Source organism: Oncorhynchus mykiss, chromosome 17 (genome assembly GCF_013265735.2).
Source record: "Oncorhynchus mykiss isolate Arlee chromosome 17, USDA_OmykA_1.1, whole genome shotgun sequence".
Classification (NCBI taxonomy): domain Eukaryota; kingdom Metazoa; phylum Chordata; class Actinopteri; order Salmoniformes; family Salmonidae; genus Oncorhynchus; species Oncorhynchus mykiss.
Window position 1 is genome coordinate 85744886 of NC_048581.1, and position 16835 is coordinate 85761720.

A 16835-nucleotide genomic window follows, 5' to 3' on the forward strand; every position below is an offset into this window, starting at 1 on the left:
GGAAGCAAGAAGCAAGAACTGGCAAATCAGGTGCAGTCCACGAGGAGGAGATGCACTGCAGTACTTAATGCAGCTGGTGGCCACACCAGATACTGACTGTTACTTTTGATTTTGAAGGGACACATTATTCAATTTCTGTTAGTCACATGTCTGTGGAACTTATTCAGTTTATGTATAAGTTGTTGAATCTTGTTATGTTCATACAAATATTTACACATATTTAAGTTTGCTGAAAATAAACACAGTTGACAGTGAGAGGACGTTTCTTTTTTTGCTGAGTTTACAGTAAAATATAATACAGCATGTAAACATGATTAAAGTGGCCAGTGTTTCCAAGTCTTATGTAAATAGGGCAGCAGCCTCTCAGGTGCAGGGTTGAGTAACCGGGTGGAAGTGGGCTAGTGATGGCTATTTAACAGTCTGATGACCTTGAGATAGAAGCTGTTTTTCAGTCTCTCGGTTCCAGCTTTGATGCACCTGTACTGACCTCGCCTTCTGGATGATAATGGGGTGAACAGGCCGTGGCTCACGTCGTTGATGTCCTTGATTATCTTTTTGGCCTTCCTGTGACAACTGGTGCTGTAGGTGTCATGGAGGGCGGGCTGTGTGCCCCCAATGACGCGTTAGGCAGACCACACCACCCTCTGGAGAGCCCTGTGGTTGCGGGCTCTCCAGAGCTGTGTTTCCACCTGACAGGATGCTCTCAATTGTGCACCTGTAAAAGTTTGATAGGGTCTTAGGGGCCAAGCCAAATTTCTTCAGCCTCCTGAGGAGGTGCTGTTGCGCCTTCTTCACCACACTGTCTGTGGGTGAACCATTTCAGATCATCAGTGATGTGTATGGCAAGGAACTTGAAGCTTTTCACCTTCTCCACTGCGGTCCCGTCGATGTGGATAGGGGCGTGGCTCCCTCTGCTGTCTCCTGAAGTCCACGACCAGCTCCTTCGTTTTGTTGACGTTGAGGGAGAGGTTATTTTCCTGGCACCACTCTGCCAGGGACCTCATCACCTCCCTGTAGGCTGTCTTGTCGTTTTTGGTAATCAGGTCTGTTGTGTTGTCTGCAAGCTTGATGATTGAGTTGGAGGCGTGTGTGGCCACGCAGTCATGGGTGAACAGGGAGCACAGGATGGGGCAGATCACGCACCCTTGTGGAGCCCCTGTGTTGAGGATTAGCGTAGTGGAGGTGTTGTTGCCTACCTTCACCACCTTGGGGCGGCCCATCAGGAAGTCCAGGACCCAGTTGCACAGGACGGGGTTCAAATCCAAGGCCCTGAGCTTGATGTTGAGCTTGGATGGTACTATGGTGTTTAAGGCTGAGCTGTAGTCAATGAACAGCATTATTACATAGGTATCCCTCTTGTCCAGATGGGACAGGGCAGTGCGATGGTGATTGCATCGTCAGTGGGTCTAGGGTATCAGGTAGGGTGGAGGTGATGCGATCCTTGACTAGGCTCTCAACAAAGCACTTCATGATGACAGTGAGTGCTACGGGACAATAGTCATTTCTATTTACAGAAGAATTTAACAACAACCAGATGTTTGAGAAGCAGCAGCAGCAAGTCAAATGTCCACAGGGGAGGGGAGGTAACTGGAGGTAGTAAGGTAGTGATAGGGGAGTTCACTGGAGGTAGTAAGGTAGTGATTGGGGAGGGGAGGTCACTATGTAGTAATGTAGTAATGTAGTGATTGGGGAGGGGAGGTCACTGGAGTTGGAAGGTAGAGATAGGGGAGGTCACTGGAGGTAGTAAGGTAGTGATCGGGGAGGGGAGGTCACTGGAGGTAGTAAGGTAGTGATAGGGGAGGTCACTGGAGGTAGTAAGGTAGTGATAGGGGAGGTCACTGGAGGTAGTAAGGTAGTGATAGGGGAGGTCACTGGAGTTGGAAGGTAGTAATAGGGGAGGTCACTGGAGGTAGTAAGGTAGTGATAGGGGAGGGGAGGTCACTGGAGGTAGTAAGGTAGTGATTGGGGAGGGGAGGTCACTGGAGTTGGAAGGTAGAGATAGGGGAGGTCACTGGAGGTAGTAAGGTAGTGATCGGGGAGGGGAGGTCACTGGAGGTAGTAAGCTAGTGATTGGAGAGGGGAGGTCACTGGAGTTGGAAGGTAGAGATAGGGGAGGTCACTGGAGGTAGTAAGGTAGTGATAGGGGAGGTCACTGGAGGTAGTAAGGTAGTGATAGGGGAGGTCACTGGAGGTAGTAAGGTAGTGATAGGGGAGGTCACGAGTTGGAAGGTAGAGATAGGGGAGGTCACTGGAGGTAGTAAGGTAGTGATAGGGGAGGTCACTGGAGGTAGTAAGGTAGTGATAGGGGAGGTCACTGGAGGTAGTAAGGTAGTGATAGGGGAGGTCACGAGTTGGAAGGTAGAGATAGGGGATGTCACTGGAGGTAGTAAGGTAGTGATAGGGGAGGTCAAGAGTTGGAAGGTAGAGATAGGGGAGGTCACTGGAGGTAGTAAGGTAGTGATAGGGGAGGTCACTGGAGTTGGAAGGTAGTGATAGGGGAGGTCACTGGAGGTAGTAAGGTAGTGATAGGGGAGGTCACTGAAGGTAGTAAGGTAGTGATAGGGGAGGTCACTGGAGGTAGTAAGGTAGTGATTGGGGAGGGGAGGTCACTGGAGTTGGAAGGTAGTGATAGGGGAGGTCACTGGAGGTAGTAAGGTAGTGATTGGGGAGGTCACTGGAGGTAGTAAGGTAGTGATAGGGGAGGTCACTGGAGGTAGTAAGGTAGTGATAGGGGAGGTCACGAGTTGGAAGGAAGAGATAGGGGAGGTCACTGGAGGTAGTAAGGTAGTGATAGGGGAGGTCACTGGAGGTAGTAAGGTAGTGATAGGGGGAGGGGAAGGAAGGTCACTGGAGGGTAGTATGAGGGGGAATGAGCAACACAACACAACCTATGCCTAAGCCATCCTATTCGTATTCACACCAGAAATAATAAGCAGGAATACAATATACATTACCATTAACCATTATTTTTACAATATACATTACCGTTACCCATTATTGTAACACTATACATTACCAATTATTGTTACGATATACATTACCATTACCCATTACTGTTACGATATACATTACCATTACCCATTACTGTTACAATATACATTACCATTACCCATTATTGTTACGATATACATTACCATTACCCATTACTGTTACAATATACATTACCGTTACCCATTATTGTAACACTATACATTACCAATTATTGTTACGATATACATTACCATTACCCATTACTGTTACGATATACATTACCATTACCCATTACTGTTACAATATACATTACCATTACCCATTATTGTTACGATATACATTACCATTACCCATTACTGTTACACTATACATTACCATTACCCATTACTGTTACACTATACATTACCCATTATTGTTACGATATACATTACCATTACCCATTACTGTTACAATATGCATTACCCATTACTGTTACAATATACATTACCCATTATTGTTACAATATACATTACCCATTATTGTTACACTATACATTAGCAATTATTGTTACAATATACATTACCATTACTATTACACTATACATTACCATTACCCATTACTGTTACACTATACATTACCATTACCCATTACCGTTACACTATACATTACCCATTATTGTTACAATATACATTACCCATTATTGTTACACTATACATTACCCATTATTGTTACAATATACATTACCCATTATTGTTACACTATACATTAGCAATTATTGTTACAATATACATTACCATTACTATTACACTATACATTACCATTACCCATTACTGTTACACTATACATTACCATTACCCATTACTGTTACATTATACATTACCCATTATTGTTATAATATACATTACCATTACTGTTACAATATACATTAGCAATGCACATTATTGTTAAAATATGCATAACCATTACCCATTATTGTTACATTATACATTGCCATTACCCATTACAGTTACAATATACATTACCATTACAGTTACAATATACATTACCATTACAGTTACAATATACATTACCATTACCCATTACAGTTACAATATACATGACCATTACCCATTACAGTTACAATATACATTACCCATTATTGTTACGATATACATGAGCATTACCCATTATTGTTACAATATACATTTCCATTACCCATTATTCTTACAATATGCATTGCCATTACCCATTACTGTTACAATATGCATTACCATTACCCATTACAGTTACAATATGCATTACCATTACCCATTACTGTTACATTATACGTTTCCATTAACCATTAAATGATAGACACTTTGTCACATATTGCTGTTGTGCAAATCTGCTACTTTCTGGTGTAAAGTAGTCTATATAATGGGCCAATTAGAACACCTAACTAGAATCCCTTCTGTCTTTTCTGTTGCCGCGCCTCACCCACCATGATCATGGCTGCTTGGGAGGAGAGTGGGAGTTTTCTCAGTAGCATTTTGTTTGAGAGCAGGATGGGGGGGGGGATGAGAAGTGAGGGAAGAAAGTAGAGCATACTGGTTTAGGAGAAAACGGAGGAGAGATGGGAGAGGTGTAGTAGACTGGGCTTGGAGAAAAAGGAGGAGGAGAGGGGAGAGGAGGTGCAGGCTGGGCTTGGAGGAGAGGGGAGAGGAGGTGCAGGCTGGGCTTGGAGGAGAGGGGAGAGGAGGTGCAGGCTGGGCTTGGAGGAGAGGGGAGAGGAGGTGCAGGCTGGGCTTGGAGGAGAGGGGAGAAGGGAGTAGGGAGGAGTGTTGCAACAGCTAGGCTAGGTGAGAGCAGATGGCTGTTCTCAGTGAGAGGTTGTCCTGTTACTGCTGTCAGGTCAGAGACGTGATCATGATCTGGCACAGGGCTCTAGGTGACGTCTACACCAGCACCACTGTCTAATTAAAGGACAAGTTTACCTATTTTAAACCAAATCTGTATTTTTTTTTATGTAAATAGAATCTTCTAGAAGTGTCAAGACAGTTTTTTTGTTTTTGCCATTACACTTGTTTTTGAGAAACTTACCCCACTCGCGATACACTTCCTTATTGCTGGTCCTGCTGTATGGGGGCCGCGGACAAACACGAGCAACGGCTCCAAAAACACCTACATAAAAAAACACAAACACGTCACGTCCTTTACGAAATGACCAAGTTCTCAGTATAGTGATTCAGGTTTTTATGCTGTACACATGACATTGCGTTACAACGTTATATTCTGTTTTGTGCTACTCGAGTGGTTTACCCTATCCAGCTGTTCCATTCTCCGTGTATCCTGCTGCTAGAATGGATGGAGGGAGAGGTATCGCTCGAGTCGTAACGAGACGGAGAGGTATCGCTCGAGTCGTAACGAGACGGAGAGGTATCGCTCGAGTCGTAACGAGACGGAGAGGTATCGCTCGAATCGTAACGAGACGGAGAGGTATCGCTTGAGTCGTAACGAGACGGAGAGGTATCGCTCGAGTCGTAACGAGACGGAGAGGTATCGCTCGAGTCGTAGCGAGACGGAGAGGTATCGCTCGAGTCGTAGCGAGACGGAGAGGTATCGCTCGAGTCGTAGCGAGACGGAGAGGTATCGCTCGAGTCGTAGCGAGACGGAGAGGTATCGCTCGAGTCGTAGCGAGGCGGAGAGGTATCGCTCGAGTCGTAGCGAGGCGGAGAGGTATCGCTCGAGTCGTAGCGAGGCGGAGAGGTATCGCTCGAGTCGTAGCGAGGCGGAGAGGTATCCCTCGAGTCGTAGCGAGGCGGAGAGGTATCGCTCGAGTCGTAACGAGACGGAGAGGTATCGCTCGAGTCGTAACGAGACTGAGAGGTATCGCTCGAGTCGTAGCGAGACGGAGAGGTATCGCTCGAGTCGTAGCGAGACGGAGCTTTTTAGGGCCTTCCTCTGACTGGTATAGAGGTCCTGGATGGCAGAAAGCTTGGCCCCAGTGATGTACTGGGCCGTACGTACCACCCTCTATAGGGCCTTCCTCTGACACCGCCTGGTATATTGGTCCTGGATGGCAGAAAGCTTGGCCCCAGTGATGTACTGGGCCGTACGTACCACCCTCTATAGGGCCTTCCTCTGACACCGCCTGGTATATTGGTCCTGGATGGCAGAAAGCTTGGCCCCAGTGATGTACTGGGCCGTACGCACTAATTAAATCAAATCAAATGTTATTTGTCACATACACATGGTTAGCAGATGTTAATGCGAGTGTAGCGAAATGCTTGTGCTTCTAGTTCCGACAATGCAGTAATAACCAATGAGTAATCTAACCTGAACAATTCCAAAACTACTACCTTATACACACAAGTGTAAAGGGATAAAGAATATGTACATAAAGATATGAATGAGTGATGGTACAGAACGGCATAGGCAAGATGCAGTAGATGGTATTGAGTACAGTATATACATATGAGATGAGTAATGTAGGGTATGTAAACAAAGTGGCATAGTTTAAAGTGGCTAGTGATACATGTATTACATAAAGATGCAGTATATGATATAGAGTACAGTATATACATATGAGATGAGTAATGTAGGGTATGTAAACATTATATTAAGTAGCATTGTTTAAAGTGGCTGGTGATATATTTTACATCAATTTCCATCAATTCCCATTATTAAAGTGGCTGGAGTTCAGTCAGTGTGTTGGCAGCAGCCATTCAATGTTTGTGTTGGCTGTTTAACAGTCTGATGGCCTTGAGATAGAACTACCCTCTGTAGCGCCTTATGGATGCTGAGCAGGTGCCATACCAGGCGGTGATGCAGCCAGTCAAGATGCTCTCAATGGTGCAGCTGTAGAACTTTGTAAGGATCTGAGGACCCATGCCAAATCTTTTCATTCTCCTGGGGGGGAAGAGGCGTTGTCGTGCCCTCTTCACAACTGTGTTGGTGTGTGTGGACCATGATAGATCCTTAGTGATGTGGACACCGAGGAACATGAAGCTCTCAACCTGCTCCACTACAGCTCCGTCTCTAGTGAGTCTGTCAGATGAGAGCTGGTGTGTTAATGTTGCACTGCTCCTTCTCTGTGTGTGACTGTGACCTAAGGGCTGTCTGTGGGTGTGCTGTGTGTCTGCCTGCTCGTGGGTGTGCTGAGGGATTTGAAGGGTCTGTATTTGTCAGGTGGGAAGGCTGCTGGTCTTTCTGTTTGTTGCTCTGTTGTTTTTGAGCTGGCTGCCCTGCTCTCTCCACTGTCTCCTGGCTGGTAGCTCTGCTCTCTATCCACTGTCTCCTGGCTGGTTGCCCTGCTCTCTCTCTCCACTGTCTCCAGGCTGGTTGCCCTGCTCTCTCTCTCCACTGTCTCCTGGCTGGTTTCCCTGCTCTCTCTCTCCACTGTCTCCTGGCTGGTTTCCCTGCTCTCTCTCTCCACTGTCTCCTGGCTGGTTGCCCTCCTCTCTCCACTGTCTCCTGGCTGGTTGCCCTGCTCTCTCTCTCCACTGTCTCCTGGCTGGTTTCCCTGCTCTCTCTCTCTCCACTGTCTTCTGTCTGGTTGCCCTGCTCTCTCTCTCCACTGTCTCCTGGCTGGTTGCCCTGCTCTCTCTCTCCACTGTCTCCTGGCTGGTTGCCCTGCTCTCTCTCTCCACTGTCTCCTGGCTGGTTGCCCTGCTCTCTCTCTCCACTGTCTCCTGGCTGGTTGCCCTGCTCTCTTTCCACTGTCTCCTGGCTGGTTGCCCTGCTCTCTCTCTCTCCACTGTCTCCTGGCTGGTAGCCCTGCTCTCTCGCCACTGTCTCCTGGCTGGTTGCCCTGCTCTCTCTCTCCACTGTCTCCTGGCTGGTTGCCCTGCTCTCTCTCTCCACTGTCTCCTGGCTGGTTGCCCTGCTCTCTCTCTCCACTGTGTCCTGGCTGGTTGCTCTGCTCTCTCTCTCCACTGTCTCCTGGCTGGTTGCCCTCCTCTCTCCACTGTCTCCTGGCTGGTTGCCCTGCTCTCTCTCTCCACTGTCTCCTGGCTGGTTTCCCTGCTCTCTCTCTCCACTGTCTCCTGGCTGGTTTCCCTGCTCTCTCTCTCCACTGTCTCCTGGCTGGTTTCCCTGCTCTCTCTCTCCACTGTCTCCTGGCTGGTTTCCCTGCTCTCTCTCTCCACTGTCTCCTGGCTGGTTGCCCTGATCCCTCTTTCCACTGTCTCCTGGCTGGTTGCCCTGCTCTCTTTCCACTGTCTCCTGGCTGGTTGCCCTGCTCTCTCTCTCTCCACTGTCTCCTGGCTGTTAGCCCTGCTCTCTCGCCACTGTCTCCTGGCTGGTTGCCCTGCTCTCTCTCTCCACTGTCTCCTGGCTGGTTGCCCTGCTCTCTCTCTCCACTGTCTCCTGGCTGGTTGCCCTGCTCTCTCTCTCCACTGTCTCCTGGCTGGTTGCCCTCCTCTCTCCACTGTCTCCTGGCTGGTTGCCCTCCTCTCTCCACTGTCTCTAGGCTGGTTGCCCTGCTCTCTCTCCACTGTCTCCTGGCTGGTTGCCCTGCTCTCTCTCTCCACTGTCTCCTGGCTGGTTGCCCTGCTCTCTCTCTCCACTGTCTCCTGGCTGGTTGCCCTGCTCTCTCTCTCCACTGTCTCCTGGCTGGTAGCCCTGCTCTCTCTCTCCACTGTCTCCTGTCTGGTTGCCCTGCTCTCTCTCTCCACTGTCTCCTGGCTGGTTGCCCTGCTCTCTCTCTCCACTGTCTCCTGGCTGGTTGCCCTGCTCTCTCTCTCCACTGTCTCCTGGCTGGTTGCCCTGCTCTCTCTCTCCACTGTCTCCTGGCTGGCTGCCCTGCTCTCTCTCCACTGTCTCCTGGCTGGTTGCCCTGCTCTCTCTCCACTGTCTCCTGGCTGGCTGTAGGTTGGTGGGTACTAGACAAGGGTTTGTTTTCAAATTATTTGTGTATCTGTGTAATCTGAGGGAAATACGTGTCTCTAATATGGTCATACATTTGGCAGGAAGTTAAGAAGTGCAGCTCAGTTTCCACCTCATTTTGTGGGCAGTGTGCACATAGCCTGTCTTCTCTCTCTCGCTCTCTATCATCAATCATACAGTATAACCTCAATCATACAGTATAACCTCGTGTCCATCCGACAGCTTGACTGATGACACTGATCTATTGTAGACTTCAGGGCAGACGGTTTTCAGCCTAAAACACCACACAGTATAGTTGACTTTGGAACAGCTAGAGGTAGCTGGGAGGGAGGGAGGGCTGGCGTTAGCTGGGTGCTGGGAGGGAGGGTTGAGGTAGCTATGTGCTGGGAGGGAGGAATGGAGGTAGCTGGGTGCTGTGAGGGAGGGATGGAGGTAGCTGGGAGGGAGGGAGGGATGGAGGTAGCTGGGTGCTGGGACGGATGGACGTAGCTGGGATGGAGGTAGCTGGGATGGAGGGAGCGATGGAGGTAGCTGGGTGCTGGGAGGGATGGAGGGAGCTGGGTGCTGGGAGGGAGGGATGGAGGTAGCTGGGTGCTGGGAGGGAGGGAGGTAGCTGGGAGGGAGGGAGGGGTGGAAGTAGCTGGGATGGAGGGAGGGAGGGAGGTAGCTGGATGGTAGGGAGGGAGGGATGGAGTTAGCTGGGTGCTGGGAGGGATGTAGGAAGCTGGGGGCTGGGGGGAGGAATGGAGGTAGCTAGGTGCTGGGAGGGAGGAATGGAGGTAGCTGGGAGGGAGGGTGGGGTGGAGGTAGCTGGGAGGGAGGGAGGGATGGAGGTAGCTGGATGGTAGGGAGGGAGGGTTGGAGTTAGCTGGGTGCTGGGAGGGATTGAGGTAGCTGGGTGCTGGGAGGGAGGGAGGGAGGGATGAGGTTGCTAGGTGCTGGGAGGGAGGGAGGGATGAGGTAGCTAGATGCTGGGAGGGAGGAATGGAGGTAGTTGGGTGCTGTGAGGGAGGGATGGAGGTAGCTGGGAGGGAGGGAGGGAGGGATGGAGGTAGCTGGGATGGAGGTAGCTGGGTGGTAGGGAGGGATGGAGGTAGCTGGGTGCTGGTAGGGATGGAGGTAGCTGGGTGGTAGGGAGGGATGGAGGTAGCTGGGTGCTGGTAGGGAGGGATGGAGGTAGCTGGGTGCTGGTAGGGAGGGATGGAGGTAGCTGGGTGCTGGTAGGGAGGGATGGAGGTAGCTGGGTGGTAGGGAGGGATGGAGGTAGCTGGGTGCTGGGAGGGATGGAGGTAGCTGGGTGCTGGGAGGGATGGAGGTAGCTGGGTGCTGGGAGGGATGGAAGTAGCTGGGTGCTGGGAGGGATGGAAGTAGCTGGGTGCTGGGAGGGATGGAAGTAGCTGGGTGCTGGGAGGGATGGAAGTAGCTGGGTGCTGGGAGGGATGGAAGTAGCTGGGTGCTGGGAGGGATGGAAGTAGCTGGGTGCTGGGAGGGATGGAAGTAGCTGGGTGCTGGGAGGGATGGAAGTAGCTGGGTGCTGGGAGGGATGGAGGTAGCTGGGTGCTGGGAGGGATGGAAGTAGCTGGGTGCTGGGAGGGATGGAGGTAGCTGGGTGCTGGGAGGGATGGAAGTAGCTGGGTGCTGGGAGGGATGGAGGTAGCTGGGTGCTGGGAGGGATGGAGGTAGCTGGGTGCTGGGAGGGATGGAGGTAGCTGGTAGGGAGGGAGGGATGGAGTTAGCTGGGTGGTAGGGAGGGATGGAGGTAGCTGGTAGGGAGGGAGGGATGGAGTTAGCTGGGTGGTAGGGAGGGATGGAGGTAGCTGGTAGGGAGGGAGGGATGGAGGTAGCTGGGTGCTGGGAGGGATGGAGGTAGCTGGGTGGTAGGGAGGGATGGAGGTAGCTGGGTGGTAGGGAGGGATGGAGTTAGCTGGGTGGTAGGGAGGGATGGAGGTATCTGGGTGGTATGGAGGGATGGAGTTAGCTGGGTGGTAGGGAGGGATGGAGTTAGCTGGGTGGTATGGAGGGATGGAGTTAGCTGGGTGGTATGGAGGGATGGAGTTAGCTGGGTGGTATGGAGGGATGGAGTTAGCTGGGTGGTAGGGAGGGATGGAAGTAGCTGGGTGGTAGGGAGGGAGGGATTGAAGTAGCTGGGTGGTAGGGAGGGATGGAGGGATGGAGGTAGCTGGGTGGTAGGTAGGGAGGGATGGAGGTAGCTGGGTGGTATGGAGGGATGGAGTTAGCTGGGTGGTATGGAGGGATGGAGTTAGCTGGGTGGTAGGGAGGGATGGAGGTAGCTGGGTGTTAGGGAGGGATGGAAGTAGCTGGGTGGTAGGGAGGGAGGGATTGAAGTAGCTGGGTGGGAGGGAGGGATGGAGGGATGTATGTAGCTGGGTGGTAGGTAGGGAGGGAGGTAGCTGGGTGGTAGGGAGGGATGGAGGTAGCTGGGTGTTAGGGAGGGAGGGAGGGAGGTAGCTGGGTGCTGGGAGGGATGGAGGTAGCTGGGTGGTAGGGAGGGATGGAGGTAGCTGGGAGGGAGGGAGGGACTGGGCATTGCTCACATGATAGGTGGTTCAGATTGGATGGATGGCTCAATTTGTTGCAGTAATGGAGCACAGTGTTTCCTGTCTACAACTGTTGGTTTGCTACCTGCCTGGACCACCTGCACTGAGGCCAATATTAACTACCTTCGTGATTTTGATTTATTGGGTAAAAATTGGGTGCACCGAGTACAACCCAGGGGATAACACACTAAAGTGTTCCCTGGTGGAATACAGACCAGACACAGGGAAGCAACATTAGTCCCCACAGTACAAGACAGCGTCATTACAATGAACAAGTGAAAAAGGAGAGACCTGTCCTAGAGATCCTAATCTCATCAGTTGTCCTCCTGGACTCTGAAAACATCAATACATCTATATCGTTATCAGGAATACTTTAACAGCGAAGATGACCTCGTGGCCAGACCTCTGCCTGTAGCCGGTCTGATGTAGCAGAGGCATAAATGCTCATCAGTGACGCTAAGTGCCATGTATTTTAACTGGCGATATTTGGGGAAATATTTCTGTAACATTTGGTGAATGATTTTTTGAGATGTGACTCAGTCGCTGGTCTGAGTCGCTGGCTTCTAGCTGATCATATGTGAGTGTAGAGCCCCAGGAAGTGTGGTCCACCTCCCTGTCTGTCCTCGTTCACTAGTTAGCTCCTCAGGCCTCTCTGTCTCAGTGTGCGTCTGCTCCTCAATCTGCTTAGTTCAGGGGTCACCTGAAACCGATCTGCTGAGACTATTCCCGACACGACACAACACAGAACAGAGTAGTGTGTGAAGGAGTCATCCATCTGTACTCTTCACTAGAATGTTTATGAATTGGATCACTTTCCGTGTGTGCTGGTGTTTTGTAACCCAGATAATTTTGTGTGTGTGTGTGTGTGTGTGTGTGTGTGTGTGTGTGTGTGTGTGTGTGTGTGTGTGTGTGTGTGTGTGTGTGTGTGAGAGAGAGAGAGATTGTGAGTTGAGCTCCTTAAATCTGCAGAGCTAGGTAATTGGTGAAGGAAAAAGGGTGATACTGAGAGTTGTGTGTGTTTGGGTTCTACATGAAGGGGGGCGCTACAGTGAGAGGTGTGTGTGTGTGTGTTTGGGTTCTACATGAAGGGGGGCGCCACAGTGAGAGAGGTGTGTGTTTGGGTTCTACATGAAGGGGGGGCGCTACAGTGAGAGAGGTGTGTGTGTGTGTGTGTTTTGGGGTTCTACATGAAGAGTGGCGCTACAGTGAGAGAGGTGTGTGTGTGTTTTTGGGTTCTACATGAAGGGGGGTGCTACAGTAAGAGAGAGAGGTGTGTGTGTGTTTGGTTCGCCAGGCAGGAAGGGGGGGTGCTACAGAGAGATGGGGGTGTTGAGGGAGCTTTCTGGTTTTCTCTTGGTGACAGAGCCTGTTGCCATGGAGCTGGGCCTCCCATTGGTGGAGGACTCGGCCAATCGCATGGCAGCACCGTCTGTTTCATCATTGATTAAAAAAAAATGTCTCTCTCCTGCTCCCTCTGCCGTGTCGCTCTCTCTGCTCCCCCTTCCCAAACTAGAAGAAGGGCAGAAATGACGTAAGGTCTATAATGGGAACGGGACCAATTTCCTGTGGTTCTTTTGACATTTTTTTTATTTTCTTTTTTCTTTGAGAGGTAGCCTCCAATCCATCCAGCATACTTCTGAAGGAGACTAACCACGTTACACTCTATTTCCTTTGTCATAGAGTCGTCCCAGGTGACAACATTTGCATCACATGGAGCCCAAAACCCACTGCAGGGCAGGTAATTGTGTTGAATGTAAAGACTTGTGGACATGAGTGAATGCGGCATGCTTCGAGTCCCTCCTCTGCGGGTAGCAGATAAACAGTCATCTGTAATACTAGTGTCGTGATAACAGACAGTGTTAGGAGGACTTGTCCTGACTCCTGACACTCTATTCATAATGAACGTTCATTGACAAGTGTGGCTGGAAATAGTTGCGGTAGTCATCTTTTTTAAAAAATGATTCAAATTTGAATGAATGAATGGAGAGAAGTGAGTTTATTTTTGTTCTCTTTGATGACCTGCTGCTGTGAAGGATGACTTGGAGAAAGGTTCCCCTGTCCCTCTCTTTCTCTCTCTTTCTCCATACCGGTATCTTTCTTTCTCTCTCCTCCCGCCCACATTCCAGCACTCATCAATAATGGATTGAAAGGATCCCCTCTCTCCCTCTCTGTGTCTTTCTTTCTCTCTCCTCTGTCTTTATAATGAACAGGGGCGGGGTGATTATGGTCAGCAGCTCTGCTATCTCTGTCCGTCTCTCTGTGTCTCTCTTTCTCCCCCTCCCTTTTTCAATCTTGACCCTCTACACACTCTCTCTCTCTTTTTCTCTTCTCTGTCATAGAGGATACCCCTACTCTGCCCCTCCTCTTTTCTGTCTTCACCCACTCCCTATTCCTCTCTCTCTTCCTCTTTCAATGTGTCCTCTTAATGCTCTGCCTGCTGACGTCATCCTCCCCCTCTCTGCTCAGCTCTGACTCATTCATCTTTCCTTTCTATTTTTCTCTCTCTCTCTTCCTCTTTATCCCTCTCTCGCTCTTCCTCACAGCTCTCCCTCTCTCTGTTCCTCTCGCTCTCTGCCTCTCTATCCCTCTCTCTCTATCCCTCTCTCTCTTTCCCTCTCTCTCTCTATCCCCCTCTCTCTGCCTCTAACCCTCTCTCCGTCCCTCTCTGCCTCTCTCTCTTCCTCACAGCTCTCCCTCTCTGTTCCTCTCGCTCTCTGCCTCTCTATCCCTCTCTCTCTATCCCGCTCTCTCTGACACTCTCTCTATCCCTCTCTCTCTATCCCTCTCTCTCTATCCCCCTCTCTCTGCCTCTAACCCTCTCTGCCTCTCTCCGTTCCTCACAGCTCTCTCTATTCCTCTCTCTCTCTCTCTCTCTCTCTGTCTCTCTGTGTCTCTCTGTGTCTCTCTGTGTCTCTCTGTGTCTCTCTGTGTCTCTCTGTGTCTCTCTGTGTCTCTGTGTCTCTGTGTCTCTGTCTCTCTGTCTCTCTGTCTCTCTCTCTCTCTCTCTCTCTCTCTCTCTCTCTCTCTCTCTCTCTCTCTCTCTCTCTACTGTGCTACATTACCATTTACCTTCATCTTTCATTCAGTTTCTGCAGTACACACACATCTATCCTCTCCATTATAAAATTCAACCTGCTAAATGGCCATGTGATTACAGCTGCAGTGTATAAATGATAACTAGCAGCTACATTGTTTCCCTATAGCTTACAGAAGCCTATATTATAGCATACACCCCCACACCCCAGTCAGCTGTTTTCTCTCCTGACATCTGGTACTAACTATTGCTTAGATCCCTGACCTGCTACGACCAACAACAAAAAAGGCTAAATTAAACGGAAGGACAGGGAGTCAATAGCTGCACTAAATAACCCTCAGTGAATCAGCAGGCTCTGTCTGTCTGCTGTCTGTCTGCTGTCTGTCTGTCTGTCTGTCTGTCTGTCTGTCTGTCTGTCTGTCTGTCTGTCTGTCTGTCTGTCTGTCTGTCTCTGTCTCTGTCTCTGTCTGTCTGTCTGTCTGTCTTTCAAACTTGGGTTCATATGCTATTTGAAATATTACAAATCATTTGAGAATTTTCTTTAGCCTTGCCTGGAGTGCCAGGTCAAAAGTGGGTGTGGTTTGCACTTCGGGGACGTGTCTATTGGTTCCATTGCTACAGGCAAGCTCAATCAAGAACAGCTGTAAGTTATTTGCAATGTTTTTTTTTACATACTATTTGCCTCTTCAGAGCTGAGTGCAGTTGGGTGGTTATGTTTGTGGGTGGTTGTGTGTGTGTGGGGGTGTGTGTGTGTGGGTGTGTGTGTGTGTGGGTGCCCTGGTCATTGATGTGGTGCTGCTGTCTCAGTGATGACATCCTTGCTGTGCCTGGGTCTTCCCCTGCTTCGGGAATCCCTGCCTGCCATACAGCCTCCTCTCCTCTCTGCATCTCTCTCTCACACACACTCTCTCTCACACACACACACACACACACACACACACAGCTTCCTGATGCCTTTCGAGGAAATTGTGTTAAACTGCTGAGAACCGTGTTACTCAACACTGCGTCCTGTTTGTCTGTCTTGCTCTGGCGTGTTTGTCTTGCGCCACTTGTCCTGAAGGTGCAGTATGCCGTCATGTTTTCATCAGCTCCGTGTTGTTAACGAGTGAGCGGGAGACAGAAACACGCCGTCTCTACTCTGTCAGTAAGCCGTTGCAAAGTTTCTGAACAAAAAAACAAAGTCCTATTTCAACCCAGGTCCGCAAGTGTTCATTAATGCACTGACTGAATTCCTACTTCCACAGCCAGCCCGGTAGCTCTGTCCTCCCACGCTTTGAGCCGTGAGTCAGACCCCGTCAGAGAATCACTGTGTTGTGACGTCATTCTACCTTTCTCTTATCCCCAGCGGTCCTGGCTGGAGGAGCTCTCATCAACCAGCTGCTGCACTGAGACGCACGGGCGGATATATTGACGGAAGGACGGACATATAGACCCACTCACCTGGCGTCTCTTCCCCGTCTCGGCTGTTTTCTCCCCACCCCCCTTATATGGAGCGCGCTATGGAATACCCTCGCCCAGTGGAGCGGCCCAGTCCTCCTCTGTAGAGCCCTCTCCTGGGGACACACTCCGTAAGGAATCGGCACAGAACAGCTGATCTCCTCGTCAGGTACAGTTCACTGTATTTCTCGACTCCTACCGTGTTTAGGGTTCTTTTAGTTTTCTTCAGCCCAGGTCATAACCTCAACCTGTACAGCCTCTGAACCGCTTGTCTTCTTTAACAGTCTCTTGAGTCCTCCTACCCTCCCTTGAGAAGATGTCCGTGAGCCTGGCTGGGGAGGACATTCAGACGGAGGGTGGAAGTAGTAGACCACTCAATGATGACTCGAGGAGGAAGCACTCCCCATCCCCTGAACCTTTCCCGGGACAGGAGGGCACTTGGGGCACCGGGGAGGGCATGGAGGCAGAGGAGAGCGTCACACAGGACTCACAGGTAACTGACCTCAACGGGAATGTGGTTGCTTCCCAATCATCTCTCTTTTCTCCCAAATTGTGGAATTCTTCACTTCCCTTAATGGAAGTGATGCTTTTACATTTGTGATGAGTCGTAAACGAGTACACACTTCAGGAGAAAGGAGAGATGATTCGGCAGAGATGATGGCCTCCTCGGCACTGCAGGGTTGTAATTTCCAGAAAAGTTTTTGAAGGAATCGTTCTACTACACTAGAGAATAAAATGTCTGTGAATTCTGTGTCTGTCTAGATTTGAACATATTCAGACATTTTATATTGTAATGACAAGGCATATATTATATTATATTATATATATATTTTTTACAGACATGCTCAAAATAAAACAACGGGATGTCTTTTTCAGTTCTATTTGAACCTGCGCTCCCATCATGCATTGCATGGTTGCATACGGCCACGATGCACACGCGCTGAAAACCTACGACTGGAGTGTAGTGTGGATGGGTTGGCAGAGTTGGATGTGGTTATGGTTGAGAAAAAATA

General features: G+C 49.9%; 2 protein-coding genes across 7 annotated transcripts in view; both read left to right on the forward strand.

Moving 5' to 3' along the window:
* The window catches only part of LOC110493284 (R3H domain-containing protein 2), a 91197-nt gene that overhangs the window by 14344 nt on the left and 60018 nt on the right, over positions 1–16835 (forward strand). For 5 of the 6 annotated variants that reach the window (XM_036950838.1, XM_036950840.1, XM_036950843.1 and 2 more), the window contains exons 2-3: positions 15731–15991; positions 16107–16315. In XM_036950838.1, coding sequence (XP_036806733.1) covers positions 16139–16315 — 177 coding nt within the window. In that variant the 5' untranslated portion in view covers positions 15731–15991; positions 16107–16138. Of the gene's footprint in view, positions 1–12759; positions 13090–15730; positions 15992–16106; positions 16316–16835 lie in introns of those variants that run through there. The other variant, XM_036950839.1, reaches the window with a different exon arrangement.
* Positions 5128–5872, forward strand: LOC118940162 (serine/arginine-rich splicing factor 8-like). Its single transcript, XM_036948441.1, has 2 exons — positions 5128–5142; positions 5267–5872. Exons 1-2 carry the CDS (start codon positions 5128–5130, stop codon positions 5870–5872), a joined length of 621 nt encoding a protein of 206 aa, XP_036804336.1.